Source organism: Acomys minous, assembly GCF_964271855.1.
Source record: "Acomys minous genome assembly, chromosome: 11".
NCBI lineage: Eukaryota > Metazoa > Chordata > Mammalia > Rodentia > Muridae > Acomys > Acomys minous.
The window spans coordinates 27,129-45,000 of NC_140492.1; the positions used below are offsets into that span (position 1 = coordinate 27,129).

Sequence of the window (17,872 nt, forward strand, 5' to 3'; positions counted from 1 at the left end):
TTTATTATATATTAGACTGGGTCATTTTCTAGTTGTTTGTAGATGGCAAGTGCTTTATAGAACATGATTATATAACTAATAAATTATATAGCACTGCCAGATAGCCAGTGTTCTTTTGTTGTTTAACCACCATCCTTTTGAATGGAGTATCAATGTAATATTGGTGATGGAAACAATAGAAAATGTTTCTGATGTTTACAAGAAATTAAAAAGGTTGTGATTACAAATTTCTTATTTTTTAGATTATTAGATATTAAATGGTCCATTGGTGGTATAGACTTGTGCTAGCTAGATATTCCAATGGTCAAGGTGATGAACAGTCATCAAATATGATTTGTAAAAAGGTGGAAATAATAATAAAAATGATCAGGTCTGTTATATATATTCATAATCTTTTACTAAAAATGTTAAGTAGTCTGTTTCTCTGACCTGCTTATTATCATTCTGTGATAAAGTATCATCACAATTATGAATATAGCCTGGAAAATCAGTCATACTTTGCTTAATGGCTCATCAATATTGTCTTGCTCCTCACCTGTAAAATGGAGACAATATATATGTTGAAAAGATTAGTCTACAACACTATTACATTTTATTATTCTTTGTGTGAAGAAAAGCCTATCAACACATATTGATTGAAGCTTGGGAAATTAATTTCTAATCTGGTAGAATTTGGTAGAAGTCCTGAGTTAAATTTTTGTACATTTCTTATACTCATTTCTAACCCCAAGGCAGAATACATGAATTATGAAATATTTTTTATTTTATTCATAACATTTCTTTCTGGCTTCAAATACAATGTCATTTTGATGATTATCTTTTTGATACTTGCCTCAGATGCTGAACTTTAGAAACATTTTCTTGTTGATGGGAATAGCTTTTCATCTACATAATTTCTTAATGGCATCTTTCATCTGAGCATTTCTCAAGGTGTAGATTAGAGGATTTAACAAGGGAGTTATCATAGTATAGAAGACAGCAACTGCTTTATCAATAGGCAAATTGGCTGACGGTCTCATGTACACAAAAATGCAAGGCACAAAAAACAAGACAACCACTGTTATGTGGGAGACACAGGTGGAGAGGGCTTTGCGCCTCCCCTCTGCACTGTGGTTTCTTAGGGAACGTAGGATGACCACATAGGAGATCAGCAGAAGGAGGAAGTTTAACAGACAAATAAAACCACTGTTGGCAGCAACGAAGAGCCCAAGAATGTGAGTATCAGTGCAGGCAAGATTGAGCAAAGGGTTCAGATCACACATAAAGTGATCTATGACATTAGGGCCACAGAAAGGTAATCTGAAGATGAACAGGATCTGTATAGTTGCATGAAAAAATCCCCCTACCCATACCACTGCTATCAGCAGGCCACATACTCTTCTGCTCATGATGGTTGTGTAGTGTAAGGGTTTGCAGATGGCCACATAGCGGTCATAGGCCATCACCGTAAGCAGGATGCCCTCAGCACCTCCAAAGAAATGCTCCCCAAAGACCTGGGTCATGCATCCATTAAATAGGATGGTCTTCTTTTCATGAAGTGAATCTAGGATCAATTTAGGAGTGTTGACAGAGGAATAACAGGCATCAATGAAAGAGAGATAAGCTAAGAAAAAGTACATGGGTGATCCCAATGACGTACTGGCAGTTATAGTGACCACAATGAGCACATTGCCTACCATGGAGATGATGTAGATGACTAAAAATACAGCAAATACAATTTTCTGCATGCTTGGGTTTCCAGTGAGCCCCAGGAGAACAAACTCTGTCACGTTGTTCCTAATTTCCATGTAGTTTGTGTGTTACTCAATTACATTATCTGAAAAAATATTATTGTATACTTGGTCATATAAGCAAATAACAAATGCTCAATTCTATTGAGAAATGAGGTTTTTCCAAAAACAATCTTTTTAAGATGGGAAGTAAGTGTTCCCAGATCTTGAAGATTACTCAAATTGTTTGTTACTCCACAAGGTAGGAAGTCATTTGTGCACACTTCATCATTTGGTATGGCTAAGAGTATAATTAAAAATAATTGATTTGGCACATAGAACCAGTTAAAATTTCGAAGGTACACTGAAGAGGAATGTAAGGTCTACAGAGGCAAAGCTATGGAATTTGTCTTTTGTTCCCCCCTTTTTTAAAAGACCAGTATTTTATTAGTTCCTTGAGACATTAAAAAAAAAAACAGTATATTTGTATCACATTCACACTTCTTGAGCTCTTTCTAGACCCTGTCTTCTCTGCACATCCAACTCTGTTTCCATTAAAGACACACTTTTCAATACCCTTTATTCTAGAAAAGGCAGACAGGGCCAGGCAATTGAGAATAGGAACAGGTGAATGAAGAAGTGCAAGTGTGAACGTTTGCAAACTCTGCTTGGATGAAGAGACATGGTGGCCAGAGAACTCCAGTGAGTAGGGCATTTATAACACTCGACCTAAGGTGTATGTAGGCATTGGTTATGAAAATATAAAAGAGTTTATAATAGTTATTGTCTAGATCCAATGAGCTGAATATTTGTTAAAATACATACCTTTTAGTGAATAATACCCTGTGCAAGGCACAGTAGTAAAGGTTTTGCACTTATGGTTTAATTTATCACTCATAACAATCCACATGGTTGGTTGTATTTCATTTCATTTTCATATGAAGCAATGTAATTATGCCATCAGCACAATAATAATCATATGAATTTTAGAAATGAAAAGTTATAACAATAATAATCTGATTTCAATCTTTTTGGATAGCAGGGTTTTAAGTACATTACAAATATTTGATATTTAAATAAAATATATAATAATATAATTTTGTATAATTTTACATATCAAATAATAAATGTATAAAGAAACTGAGTATCACATCTGAAAGCGAGCAGCTAGTAAAAGTCATAGCTCAATTAGGTCATGTTATATTTGTTAATCACTCTTCCTCCAAATTCTAAACTTAAGTTCTATATTATAATAAGCAAATAATCCTGAGAGAGTAATATTCCTTTAATATAGCTAGAAGTTCATGGAGAAATTTTATTACCATGCATGTTCATACACATTTTAATTCCCAAACATTTGGAAGACATGATATTCGTTAGAGGCTCTTTCATATTGATCTCTCTGAAACCCTGTTTTTTACTTCCTCAAAGCCCCTTCCAAAATCTTGTCTTCTCATTCTTTGGTGACATGTTTGGTATTTTTTTTTATCACAGTACACAGTATATTAGATTCAGAATTGTAAGTATATTTGTTTATAGTCTTTATTTTTAACCTAGCTATATTTCTTGGCACTGCGAATCTTGCTTCCTAATGTAAAAAGTAAAAATAACATCATGGTTTCACAAATTGTTAAAGAAATTAATTGAAAATACACATCACAATGCTCTGGAAACATATGGTATTTTCCTTTATTTTTAATTAAATCTACATTCCTATAAGATGGGAAGAATCATTGATAGGAGCTAAAGAGTCAACAGTGTAGTAGATTAAAGAAGAATCATTTCCAAAGTTACTTTTACAGAAGACACAGAAACTTAGAGCAGCCAATCCCAGGAGGGCTTGTTTGTTTTTGTTCTTAAAACTTTCTTATTCACTATATTACTATTCATATTTATACCTCTGTATGTAGGAAACATATTTAAATGTTTTCTTATTTCCCATGATTAGTCTTGACTAATATGCAAGTATTTCATAGCAAAAACATGCTAGGAAGCTACATCATACAAAATATTTAATCTTGCTAAACCTCAAGTTCCCATCTGCCAAACTAGATTAATCATATTGACCACTGATATTTTGAAGAATTGAGTGAAAATGGAAGGTGCTATTACTACATATAAGGAGTCCAAACATAATTTTTACCATTGGAAAGTGGACATATTTAATAAGATTAACATGATTGAAACACTTACCTTAGTCATTTTAGTAGTTAGAGGTGATCCTTATTCTGTTTAGGAACATTGGAAGAAAATACCATCTAAAATCAAACTCGTTTTGGAGTTGTTTCATTTTTATAGATGTGACGTTTTTGACAAGGAAACCTATTCAGAAAATTCAATATTAAATAAACAGTTATTTAAAATTATACTTATTAAATATGTTGATATTTTTGTAGATCAGTTTTAAAAAGTAAAGCTCTGTAATACAAAGTAAAGTATTCTTAAAAGTAAAAATTATTTCATCTAGCCTAGTGTCTAAAACATTTTCACAAAAGGTTGGATTTTTTACTCCAAATGGATTTACTTGTAACACTATAAAGAAGTGGTTCCTGCATGTGGTTCTGGTCCTATTGAGTAAGAAACCAAAATCTGCAGGAAGCATATGCTTTCATATGAGCCACCTTACCCACCGTCAATGTTCTTAAGTGGCAACAAAACATTTCCTCCGTACACCACATGGGTAATCACAGAGGTTCCAGAAAGTTTCAGGGGCATTGCTCTTTCTCTCTCAGGAATTAATTATCTGCTTTGACAGAGAGAGATTTTAAAAAATTATTGTTTTTCTTAAATTATGTATTCAGGAGATACATTTGAAAGGAACCTATTCTAGAATGGGGAATTTATATTCCCTACACTTAGAACAAGAGTCTTCCAGTGAGCCCGGGTCATTAAGAAAGTGGATAACAAAGTGCCATAAAACCAGTGTGGATTTGTGATGCATTTTTCTCTGCTGATTTATGTTCTGAGTTGTTTTCGGTTTATTATTACATCTTGTGTGAAAACTCACTTCTGTTTACTTTAAATCCTGAAGAGTGAGGGTGTAAATATATTTTGATTTTGATGGACATTGAGTATCCATGCTTCCTTTTTCCTCTTCTCTAACAATATATTCTATATATTAACTATCTGTTATATGTATATCTGGTAAATACTTTTTTTCCATTCTGAAGATTGCCTCTTTTCAAAATGACTGTATCCTTTGCTGTAAAGAAGCTTTCTGGTTGTATGTGGTCCCATCTGTCAATAGTTGGTCTTCATGTCTGTGCTATTGGGGTCCTGTTAAGAAAGTCCTTTCTTGTGTCTATAAGTTCAAGCCTATTCCATACATTCTCCTTTATAAAAGTCATGATATCAGGTCTTATGTCAAGGTCTTTGATCCATTTGGAGTTTGAGTTTTTCTGAGTGAGATATTAGAACCTAGTTTTATTATTATATATGTAGCTATCCACTTCAAGATGCTAACTCTTTTACAATGCATTTTTTGTGTCTTTGTCAAAAATCAGTTGACTGTAAGAGGGTGGGTTTAAATATGGGTCCTTAAATCTACTTCATGATGAATGATCCTATTTTTATGCCAGTATCATGCTATTTTTATTATTATAGTTTTGTAACATAACTTGACATCTGAGATGGTTGACCTCCAGCAACTTTTTTGTTGTTCAGTATTATTTTGGTTATTCTGGGTCATTTATATTTCTGCATTAAACTGAAAATTGTAATTTCAATTTCTGTGAAGAGCTGTGTTAAATATTTTGAGACAGGTCATCATGGAATTTGCTTTCTAACCAGGCTAGCTCTAAACTCAGAGATTCATTTGCCTATGTCTTTTGAGTTTTAGGTTAAAAGGTGTGTGCTACTACTGTTTCTCTCTGGGGTTCAATTTTAACTTTTATTTTTATTTTTTCTATTATTAAAAATAGTTTTCCCCATACAATACAAATGGCCAACACAAAATGAACACAAAGAAATAATTAGGGGTTCTTTGTTTCATAATGTTTTCTCAGGGAACAGTTTTTGGTAACTAAAAGGCCCTTTGTTTATATATTATGGCTTCTAGTTTTGTGGGTTTTTTTTAATTTTTAATTTTTAATTTGTTCCCTTTACACCCTACTGGTAGCTCCCTCCCTCATTGCCTCCCAATCTTACCCTCCCTCCCTCAATCCTTCTCCCTTGCTTCCCTAGTTCTCAGAAAGGGGAGCCCTGCTCCCCTAACATCTGACCTCAGCCTATCAAGTTTAATCTGGACTGCCTGTATCCTCTTCTGTGGCCTGGCAAGGTCTATCTGGCAGGGGGAAGTGATCAACAGGCGGGGGCCATGTTAGATGTAGTCCCTACTCCCCATATTTTGGGACCCACAAGGAGACTGTGATGCCTATCTACTACATTTGAGCAGGGGGTCTAGGTCCTTACCATGCATGGTCCTTGGTTGGTGCATCAGTCTCTGCAGCACCTCCCTTCTATACCTGAATTTGTTGGCTCCATTGACCTTCTCGTGGAGCTCCTGACCCCTCCAGGTCCCTCTATTCCCCAAATCTTCCATAAGACTCCCTGTACTCCACCCCAGAGTTTGGCTGTGTGTCTCAGCACCTGCTTGGGTCTCCTGCTGGGTGGACTCTTTCAGAGGATCTCTATGGTAGGCTCCTTTCCTGTTCCAGTTCTTCAACTACTTTCTGTGTCTATTCTGTTTGTCATTCTGAATGAGAATTAAGCATTCTACTGAGGATCCTTGTTGTTTTGATTTTCTTTAGGTCTGTGTATTATTTGGCTAATATCTGCTTAAGAGTGAGTATATACCATGTGTATCTTTCTGGGTCTGGGTTACCTTACTCAGGATGATCTTTTCTAGTTCCATCTGTTTGCCTGCAAACTCAAGATTTCCTTGTTTCTAATGGCTGAGTAGTATTCCATTGTGTAAATATACCGCAGTTTCTTTATCCATTCTCCATTTGAGGGGCATCTCAGTTGTTTCCAGATTCTGGTTGTTATGAATAAGGCTTCTATGAAGATAGTTGAGCAAATGTCCTTGTTGTGTGGCAGAACATCTTTTGGGTATATGCCCCAGGAGTGGTATGGCTGGGTCTTGAGGTAGAACTATCCTAATTTTCTGAGAAAGTACCAGATTGAAGTGGTTGTACAAGTTTGCACTCCCACCAGCAATGGGGGAGTATTCTCTTTTCCCCACATCCTCTCCAGTATGTGCTGTCACTTGAGTTTTAGATCTTAGCCACTGTAATAGGTGTCAGATGGAAACTCGGAGTCATTTTGATTTGCATTTCCCTAATGACTACTTTTACTTCCTTAGAAGATGGTTTTGTGTTTTAATGGGATTTCTGTGTTGGCTTATTCTATATGAGTTTTTATGTCCCCTTTTTCATTTTATATGGTTTCCCAGAAGGAAAACTCAAACCCAAAGAGGCTAACTACACCCAGAAAAACACAGTAAATAAACAACTCCAAAGCTGCAAAACATCGATGGCCTCAACTTCCCAATAAAAAGGCACAGGCTAACAGAATGAATGCAAAAGAAGGACCCAACATTTTGCTTTATACCCAAAACACACCTCAGCAACAAAGATAGTCATTATATCAGAGTAAAGGGCTAGAAAAGGGTATTCCAAGGAAATGGACCCTAAAATAAAGCTGGAGTAGGTATTCTAGTATCTAATATAATAGGTTTACAACAAAAACTAATCAAAAGAGATAGAGAAAGACACATCATACTCATTAAAGGAAAAATACAAGATTACATCTCAATCCTGAACATCTATGCCCCAAATGCAGGAACACACACATTCATATTCAAATATTATTAAAGCTTCAATCACACATCGAACTGTTGGAGGTTGGTCTGATGTGTTTTGATGCTAATTACTGCTTGCTGTCTCTGCCTCACCTGTGCCTTGCCTAAGAGCCTAACTTCTTTGGCCAATAAAAGGCCATCACATCTGGGCAGGGCAAATGGGATAGGCATGGCTAAGGTTCCAGGACTTGGAGAGATGGGGAGAATCTTGCAAGAGAGAGACCCAAGGAGAGGAGAGGAAGAAGAAGGCTGCGCTATCATGGGTTAAGTGGAGGAGAAGCACATGGCAGGCGTGGATGGAGGATTTGGCACAGATGATGACAATTAGTAAGTATTTGGAATTATGGATGGGAGGTATCTTGATAGAAATTATTATAAACAGATTGCATGGGAAGTAGTTTAGGGGATTAATATCTGCCTTGCCCCAGGTTAACTAAGGCTATTTTAAAATATAACAGGTGTCTGTGTCTTGCTTGATTGCTAGCGGGATAGAAAATACCACCATAATAATAATTATAGGCCTAATAATAAATATTATTAGGCCATATTGGTAAATTAACCACAACATCGAATGTCACACATTAATCGTAGGAGACTTCAATAGCCCACTTTTCTCAATAAACAGATCAATGAGACAGAAACTAAATGCAGAAATAATCAAAGTAATAAACATCATGAATCAAATGAACTTAACAGATAGCTATAGAACACTTCACCCCAATACAAAAAGAATACACCTTCTTCTCAGTGTCTCATGGAACCTTCTCTAAAATTGACCATATACTTGATCACAAAGCAAACTTCATTCTCCTACCTAAATCACAAAAGACCCAACAAAGAAAGAGATTTTCAGACCAACTTCATTCATAGACATTGATGCAAAAAAATACTCAATAAAATGTTTGCAAACAGAACACAGAACACATCAAATACATCATTCAACATGTTTAAAGAGGCTTCATCCCAGGGATGCTGGCATGATTCAACATATGAAAATTCATCAATATAATCCACCATATAAACAAACTGAATGAAAAAAATCACACGATCATATTATCAGATGCATAAAAAAAGCCTTTGACAAAGTCCAATACCACTTCATAAAAAATGTTTTGGAAAGATCAGAGATACAAGGCACATACCTAAACACAATAAAGGCAATATACAGCAAGCTGGCAGCCTACATCAAATTAAGTGGAGAGAAACTTAAAGCAATTCCACTAAAATAAGGGACAAGACAAGGCTGACCATTATCTCCATATCTCTTCATTATAGCACTTGAAGTCCCAGCTAAAGCAACAAGAAAACTAAAGGAGATCATGGGGATACAAATTGGAAAAAGAGAAGTCAAAGTATCAGTATTTACAGATGATATAATAGTATACGTAAGTGACCCCAAATATTCTACCAGAGAACTTATAAATCAGATAAACACTTTATTCAAAGTGTCTGTATATAAAATGAACTAAAATATTAGTAGCCCTTCATATACAAACAATAAACAGGCTGAGAAAGAAATTAGAGAAGCAACACTCTTTACAATACCCACAAATAATATAAAATATCTTGGTGTAACCCTAAGCAAGCAAAAGACCTATATAGCAAGAACTTTAAGTCTCTAAAGAAAGAAATTAAAGAAGATATCAGAATATGGAGAGATCTCCCATGCTCATGGATTGGTAGAATTAACACAGTAAACAAGGCTATTTTACCAAAAGCAATCTACTGATTCAGTGTATTCCCATCAAAATTCCAAAACAATTCATTACAGATCTTGGGAAAAACCCCTAAATTTTATATGTAAATACAAAAATCCCAGAATATCCAAAACAATCATGTACTTCTGGAGGTATCACCATCCCTGAGTTTAAGCTGTACTACAGAACAATAATAATAAAAACTGCATAGTATTGACATAGATGAGTTGATCAATGGAATTTAATTGAAGAATGAGAAATAAACTCATATACCTACAGATGACTGATTTTTGACATAGAAGCCAAGACCTTTCAATGAAAGAGAGAGAGAGAGAGAGAGAGAGAGAGAGAGAGAGAGAGAGAGAGAGAGAGAGAGAGAGAGAACATCTTCAACAAATGGTACTGGTCTAACTGCATTTAGTAGAATGCAAATAGATATATATTTATCACTCTCACAAAACTCAAGTCCAGAGGGGTCAAAGACCTCAATATAAAACCAGATACATTAAATCTAATAGAAGAGAAAGCAAGGAATAACTTTGAACTCATTGGCACAGAGTCAACTTGCTGAATAGAACACCAACAGCTCAGGCTCTAAGATCTACAATTAATAAATGGGACCTCTTGAAACTGAAAAGTTTCTGCAAGGCAAAGGACATCGTCAACAGGAAAAAATGGCAGTCTACGTGTAGTGGATATAAACAAGTTTTTGTTTTGATCCCAAGTGTGGGAGGTGAAACACACTTGTTGGAGGGTGTGCAGTATTTGTCTGCTGGAGACAGAGTTGTGAGAGGACACATGGTGTTTGCCTACTAAGAGAGGCACTGCCTTTTGTAGGGCATCATCTTTGCCAACTGATAAACATCCTAGTATAGACTCTGAGAGGTTTGGCTTTTTAGTTTTGAAATTGCTTCCCATCACGTGGCTGTTCATTGCTCTTCTTTGAGATATTCCCAGAGAGAAATGGGACAGAGAGCACTTCAAGGTTCTGGGTTCTGGCCACTGCAGCTGCTGTCACCTTTGCTGAATTGCTGGTTTGCTGTTTCACAGGTCTGCTGGAATCCTACAAGAAGAGTGGAATTGCTCCAAGGAACTGAGTCTAAAAATGCCTGCTTCTTCTGTTCCCATTGACCTCTTTTCTGTCCTATCTAGGGTAGGTGGGTTGGAATGGAGGCATAATCATTAAAGAACCCCAAATAAAATAGGTTTGGAAAATTCAAATTCTATTCCATAGGATGGGTCAAGATCTTCACCAACCCTACATCCAACAGAAGACAGAGGGCTAATATACAATATATATAAAGAACAAAATAAATTAGACACCAACAAACCAAATAACTCAATTAAAAATCAGGTAGAGAGTTAAACAGATAATTCTCAACAGAGGACTCTCTAATGGCCTAAAACACTTAAGAACAGGTTGAATGTTCTTAGCCACTAGAGAAATACAAATCAAAACAACTATGATATCCCATTTTATACCCTTCAGAATGGCTAAGATTAAAAACTCAAGTGACAGCACATGGTGGCAAGGTTGGAGAGAAAGGGGGATACTAATCCATTGCTGTTGAGAGTGCAAACTTGTACAACCATTTTGGAAATCAGTCTAAAAATTTCTGAGAAAATTAGGAACAATTCTACCTCAAGACCCAGTTATACCACCACTCCTGGTCCTATACCCCAAGATGCTCCATTATACAACAAGGATACTTGCTTATCTATGCTAATAGCATATTTATTTGTAATAGCCAGAAAATGGAAACAATCTTCATGTCTTTCAACTGAAGGATGAATAAAGAAAACGTGGTACATTTACACAATTAAATAATAATCAGCAGTTTAAAACAAGGACATCATTAAATTAGCAGGAAAATGGATAGAACTGGAAAATATCATCCTGAGTGAGGTAACTCAAACAAAGAAAAACACACATGGTATGTACTCACTTATAAGTGGATATTAGCCAGAAAGTACAGGATAACCACGCTACAACCCATAGTTCCAAAGAGGCTTGGCAACAAGGAGGGTCAAAAGGAAGATGCTTGAATCTCACTCAGAAGGGAAATAAAAGTCATTAGAGATGGATGAATGGAGGGAACTGGGTAGGAGAGAGGATGCAGAGGGGAACCTACAAAGGAATTAGAAGTAGGGAGAATGTGGGGGAGAGGGCCAGTGAGAGAATGGAAATTGGAGCTGGGGGTATCTCTTGGACTTGCCAGAGACCTGGGATTGGGAGGCCACAGGAAATCTATGGGGATCATCATAGATGAGACCTCGAGATGTGGAGCACATGGCATCTGAAGTGACCAATTCCTGCAGCCAGACAGAATTTCCAGTTGAGAGATAAGGATACCAAGCCACCAACAAAAGCTTCATCCCAAAATTTGTCCTGTCTATAAGATGTACAGATGGACAAAGATGAAATCTCCCTTACCTCTCCTTCTTCATATTCTCTCCAACCCTCCAGATATAGCCCAGGTCCCAAATCAAGTGCCCCACCCTAGTCTTGACACCCATTACTGTGCCACAATTGTAGGCCTTCTTATAGCACCTACTCTGCTTGTAACATCCACATATCCCTCCTGAACTGTATCTACACTCTCCACACAGGCAGACTTCCAAATACCTTCTACAGAGTCTATCATGATAAATTTCTCTGACCTCCGTGTCTAGAACTTATTCCCAACCATCCAAATATAACCTTGGTCCCATATCCAGTATTCCAGCCTACTCTGGCCTCCCATTATGCAGCCAAATTTGATCTCTAGGCTTCCTCTGGAACATTCCTTACGTATTCTCCAACCCAAAAGCCCCTCCTACACCACATCCTACCTACAAACCCAGAAAGATCTATCCCCACATTCCAGGCTAAGAACAGGAAACACACCTGTAAAATTACCCAGTCCTTTCTGTCTACAACTTTATTCTACCCAATACATTTCTAAGCTGCAGGTGCAACCTGTTCACACATCCTCTCTCTGTCCTTACCTATTCTGTCCATATCAGACTAAGAAGTAACCAAAAAAAAAATACACATACTCAGATCTTATATCCTAAATACTAATAGTATGAAAGATCAGGACAGTATATTATCTTCAAAATCCATCATTTGACTATAAGAATTTTCTAGATGAACCCCAGGGCACAGAATATTAAAGAATAACCATAAACATCATAAAAGAACTAAAGGAGTTTAAAGAAGACAACAAACAAACAAACAACAGGCCGATGAAATAAAGGAAGAGATCTTAAGAAAAATAAATGTCTGAGTGATGCCCAAGAAAATACAAATATAAGGTCAATGGAAATGACAACAAGGCAGAAAATTGAGAACAGAACTTAGTAAGGAAATTAAAAGACTGAAAAATACTCAAACTGAAATGAAGATAGAGGTAAAAATGCCAACATCTCAATTAGAAAATTTAATGAAAAATATTACAAATAAAAAAATTAAGCAGAAGATAGAATAGCTGGACTTGAAGAAGTAGAAGAGCAAGAAACAAGGAAGGGATAAAACATTTAAAGCATGCAGAACAGGGTGGTAACTTCTCTGTAAATTTGGGATATGATGAAAAAAACCAAACCTCTGAATTATTGGTGTAGGGACATAGAGAAATCCAAATAGACAATACCAGAAAAGAAAATTCCCATGGCATATCATAGTTAAAATACTATGTAATCAGAGGGAAAAAAGAATATTGAAAGCTGCAAGGGAAAAAACCCACAAGTCACATATATAAGAAAACTTATCTGAATAACAACTGTATTCTCAGTGGAAACTTTGAAAGCTATAAAAAGATGAACAAATGCATTCTAAATCCTAAAAGACTACCATGACCAGACTAGAGTGATGTATCCAGCCAAACTATCTTCAATAACTGAAAGAGAACAAAAAGTTTTCCATCACATAAACAGCCTAAAAAATTTATATTAGGCAAACTAAACCTAAAGAAAAGACAGGAAAAAACATTTCTGGCTGAAGAAATTAATGCATATAGCAGAGAGACTGTGCAAAGAAACACAAACCCTAATTATTAAATAAAAAATACTACTGAGAACATAAACAATATTGCTATAAATCAACATATGGTGACAACAATTATCACACATATTTTAATAATAACTTTCAATATGATTGGTCTCAGCCCTCTAATCAAAAAACACAGGCTGACTAAGTGGATCAAGAAACAAAGATAGGACTCAATATACACTCAAGTGTCACATGTGTATATTGTATAGAAATATGTGTGTTTATTTGTAAACCACAAAACAACAAAGGAATTACAAGTCCGGGGGAAACTTTGGTAAAAGGAGAAAAATGGGATACATGTGATAAAAAGCATCTCTTGGTAGATTCCCAGGATCCACATAAAGAGGAAGGAAAGAAGTGACTTTCCAAAGCTGACCTCTGATTGCCACATATACACCCATGCATGGCATGCTAACAATAAATAAAACAAAATATTTGTTATAGGGTATAAAGTCAATGATTACTGTGCCCTTAATTCCCAGTTCACAGCCCACGTTTTCCACTGTATTAACCATTCAGTGGGTTTGTGTTAGTTACTGCTACCAATCACATGGATAGAGTCCCTCTGGACTCACTGGTGGGTGATGAATAGCTTTTTGAGGGCTGGTGCTTGGCAGCTTTAATAACACTTAGAATCTGATAGTAGGAGTGAGGGCAGCTAACCCCCGTGAGGGCCTCTGACGTTAAGCTCTTTTGAGGACTCATAGTCTTGCGGTGATAATCGTTATTGCTCTTATATGGGCCTAGGGTACTGTAGCTCAGCTCTATGCTGCTAACTGTTAATGCTCTTTTGTAGGTCTATAGAGCATTAGGATCCAGCCCTATGGTGGCAAGGATTACATCTCCTTTAGGAAGTTCAGATTCCTCTGTCACACTTGGAATCTGTGTTCTCCACAGCATTCACACTTTATGATCACAGTGAGCGGAAAGCTACTCTTATACTCTTATCTTGTTTCCTTCACTCCATTTCCAGTGCTGTGGTGAGAGTAGATCATGGGGAACCCAGCCTCAGTGGATACATCTACATCACAGCTCCTGCATCCATAGCTCAGACAACATCACAGAAGAGGCGGTAGACAGATTGTAAGAGCCAGAACATCATAAAGTCTTCTGGGATACAATCTCTCACAGAAATGCCCTTGTAAACAAGGCCCTCTAGCCTTTTAAATTCATTCCTTTAAAATTTTATTTTATTTTATCTATTATTATAATTTATTCACATTATATCCCAATTGTAATCTCCTCACTCTTCCTGTTTTTACCCCCTGTCCCTCTTAAACCCTATTCCCCTCTCCTAGACCTCTGACAGGTGGGGTCCTCCTCCCCTGCCATGTGACCACAACCTGCCATGTCTCATCTGGATAGTCTGAATCCCCTTCCTCTGTGTTCCCACAGGGCCTCTCCACCAAGGGGCAGTTATCAAATTGCGGGCACCAGAGTTTGTGTCAAAGACAATATCCCACCACCATCTTCAATACATGGGGAATGAGCTATCCATCTGCTATATCTGAACAGGGTGGTCTAGGCTCTCTGCTTGCAATGTCCTTGGATGGTGTATTAGTTTGTGCAGGCCCCCTCTGGGTCCAGATTTGCCAGTCTTGCTAGTCTCCACATGGAGCTCCTGAGAACTCCCCTCTCCAGGTCCTTCCATCCCCCAACTTTTCCATAGAACTAACAGTGCTTAGTCCAGAGTCAAGCTGTGAGTCCCAGTATCTTTCCCATTGTCTCGCTGGGTTGAGTCTCTTTGAAGACATCTATGTTGGGCTAATGTGCACTTAGAAGTGAGTATATAACAAGCATGTTTTTCTGGGTTTGGCTTACCTCACTCAGGATGATCCTTTCTAGTTCCATCCATTTGCCTGCAAATTTCAATATTTCTTTGTTTTTGATAGCTGAGTAGTATTCCACTGTGTGAATGTATCATAGTTTCTTTATCCATTCTTTTGTTGAGAGACATCTAGATTGTTTCCAGATTCTGGCTATTATGAATAAAGCTGCTGTGAACATAGTTAAGCAAATGTCCTTGTTGCATGGTGGAGCATCTTTTGGGTATATTCCAGGAGTGGTATAGATAGGTCTTTTAAAAAAAAAACCAATACTTTAGTTTTTTTATTTTAAATATATATTTTATTAACCTATTCATATTATATCTCAATTGTTAGCCCATGCCTTGTATCCTACCATTCCTTCCTCCAACCCATTTTCCCCTTACTCCCCTCCCCTATGACTGTGACTGAGGGGGACCTCCTCCCCCTATATATGCTCACAGGGTATCAAGTCTCTTCTTGGTAGCCTGCTGTCCTTCCTCTGAGTGCCACCATGCCTATCTATCCAGGGGACGTGGTCAAATATGGGGCATCAGAGTTCATGCAAAAGTGAGTCCCCACTCTCCCATTCAACTGTGGGGAATGTCCTGTCCATTGGCTAGATCTGGGTAGGGGTTTGTAGTTTACTGCACATGTCCTTGGCTGGGCCCAGATCTGCCCATTATAATGTTCTTCTTGTAGGTTTCTAGGACCCGCTGGATCCTTCTATTTCCCCATTCTCCCGTGCTTCTCTCACCTAGAGTCCCAGTAGGATGTCCTCCCCTCTGTCCCACTTTCCTGGTAAGTGAAGAATTTCAAGGGACATGCCCCTTGGGCTAGTGTCCAGATATATGTGAGTATATACCATTTGACTCTTTCTGCTTCTGGGTTAACTCACTCATTATGATCATTTCCAGTTCAATCCATTTGTCCACAAATTTTGGGAATTCCTTGTTTTTAATAGCTGAGTAGTATTCCATAGTGTAAATATACTACAATTTATTTATCCATTCTTCTACTGAGGGACACTTAGGCTGTTTCCATGATCTGGCTATTATTAAGAAGGCTGCTATGAACATGGTTGAGCAAATCTTGCTGTGTGCTGGAGCATCTTCTGGGTGTAGTCCAAGGAATGGAATAGCTGGGTCTTGAGGAAGCCCTACTCCCAGTTTTCTGAGATAGCACCAGATCAATTTCCAAAGTGGCTGTACTAGTTTGCATTCCCACCATCAATAAAGGGTGTTCCTCTCTCTCCACATCCTCACCAGCATGTGGTATCACTTGAATTTTTGATATTAGCCATTCTGATGGGTGTAAGATGGAATCTCTGAGTTGTTTTGATTTGCATTTTCCTGATGACTAAGGAGGTTGAGCATTTTTTAAAGTGTTTCTCAGCCATTTGATATTCCTCTGTTGAGAATTCTCTGATTAGTTCCAAGTCCCATTTCTCAATTGGGTTATTTGGTTTGGTGGTGTTTACTTTCTTGAGTTCTTTATATATTTTGGATATTAGACCTTTGTCAGATGTAGGGTTGGTGAAGATCTTTTCCCAGTCTGTAGGCTGTCGCTTTGTTCTCTTGACAGTGTCTCCTGCCTTACAGAAGCTTTTCAGCCTCATGAGGTCCCATTTAATTGTTGACATTAAGGCCAGGGATGTTGGTGTTCTGTTCAGGAAGTTGTCTCCTGTGCCAATGTGCTCCAGGCTCTTGCCCACTTTTTTATTCTAATCAGTTTAGTGTCTCTGGTTTTATGTTGAGGTCTGTGATCCACTTGGATTTGAGTTTTGTGCATGGTGACAAATATGGGTCCAATTGCATTTTTTTTTTACACATAGACATCTAGTTAGACCAGCACCATCTGTTGAAGATGCTATCTTTTTTCCATTGAATAGATTTGGCTTCTTTGTCAAAAATCAAGTGACCATATGTGTGTGGATTCATATCTGGGTCTTTGATTCAATTCCACTGATCAACCAGCCTATTGCTGTGCCAGTACCATACTGTTTTAATTACTGTTGCTTTATAGTATAGCTTGAGATCAGGTACGGAGATTCCTCCAGAGGATCTTTTATTATACAAGATTGTTTTATCTATTCGGGTTTTTTTCCCCATATGAAGTTGAGAATTGAACTTTCAATGTCTTTAAAAACTTGTGTAGGTATTTTGATAGGGATTGCATTGAATCTGTAAATTGCTTTTGGTAAGATGGCCATTTTTACTATGTTAATTCTCCCAATCCATGATCCCTGGGAGATCATTACATCTTCTCATGTCATCTTCAATCTCTTTCTTAAGAGTTTTGAAATATTTTCAAACAAGTCCTTCACTTGCTTGGTTAGAGTAACTCCTAAATATTTTATATTGCTTGTGGCTAACAGGAAGGGTGTAGTTTTCCTAATTTCTTTCTCTGCATTATTGTCATTTGTATATAGGAAGGCTACTGACTTTTTTCAGTTAATTTTGTATCCAGCTGAATACAAAATTTGCTGAAAGTGTTTATCAGCTGTAGCAGTTCTCTGGTGGAATTTTGGGAGTCACTTATGTACACTATCATAACAGATAGGTCTTGAGGTAGCACTATTCCCAAATTTCTGAAAAAGCACCAGATTGATTTCCAAAGTGGTTGTACAAATTTGCACTCCCACCAGCAATGGAGAAGTGTTCCTCTTTCTCTACATCCTCACCAGCATGTGCTGTCACTTGAGTTTTTGATCTTAGCCGTTCTGATGGGTGTAAGATGGAATCTCAGAGTCCTTATTTTTGAAATATTTTCAGATCAGCTCCAATGCCCATCCATTCTACTGACACCTTTATGTCAGTGTGTGTTTAGTT

At 37.2% G+C, this 17,872-nt stretch overlaps 1 protein-coding gene across 3 annotated transcripts in view; it reads right to left on the minus strand.

The window, feature by feature from the left end:
• Positions 1-881: 881 nt before the first annotated feature.
• LOC311608644 (olfactory receptor 4C46) overlaps positions 882-17,872 on the minus strand; it is a gene marked incomplete at both ends in the record, with an annotated part of 20,636 nt that continues 3,645 nt past the window's right edge. Inside the window, one exon of one of the 3 annotated variants that reach the window (XM_084801217.1) lies at positions 882-1,721. In XM_084801217.1, coding sequence (XP_084657343.1) covers positions 882-1,721 — 840 coding nt within the window. Of the gene's footprint in view, positions 1,788-17,872 lie in introns of those variants that run through there. The other 2 variants (XM_084801216.1, XM_084801215.1) reach the window with 2 other exon arrangements.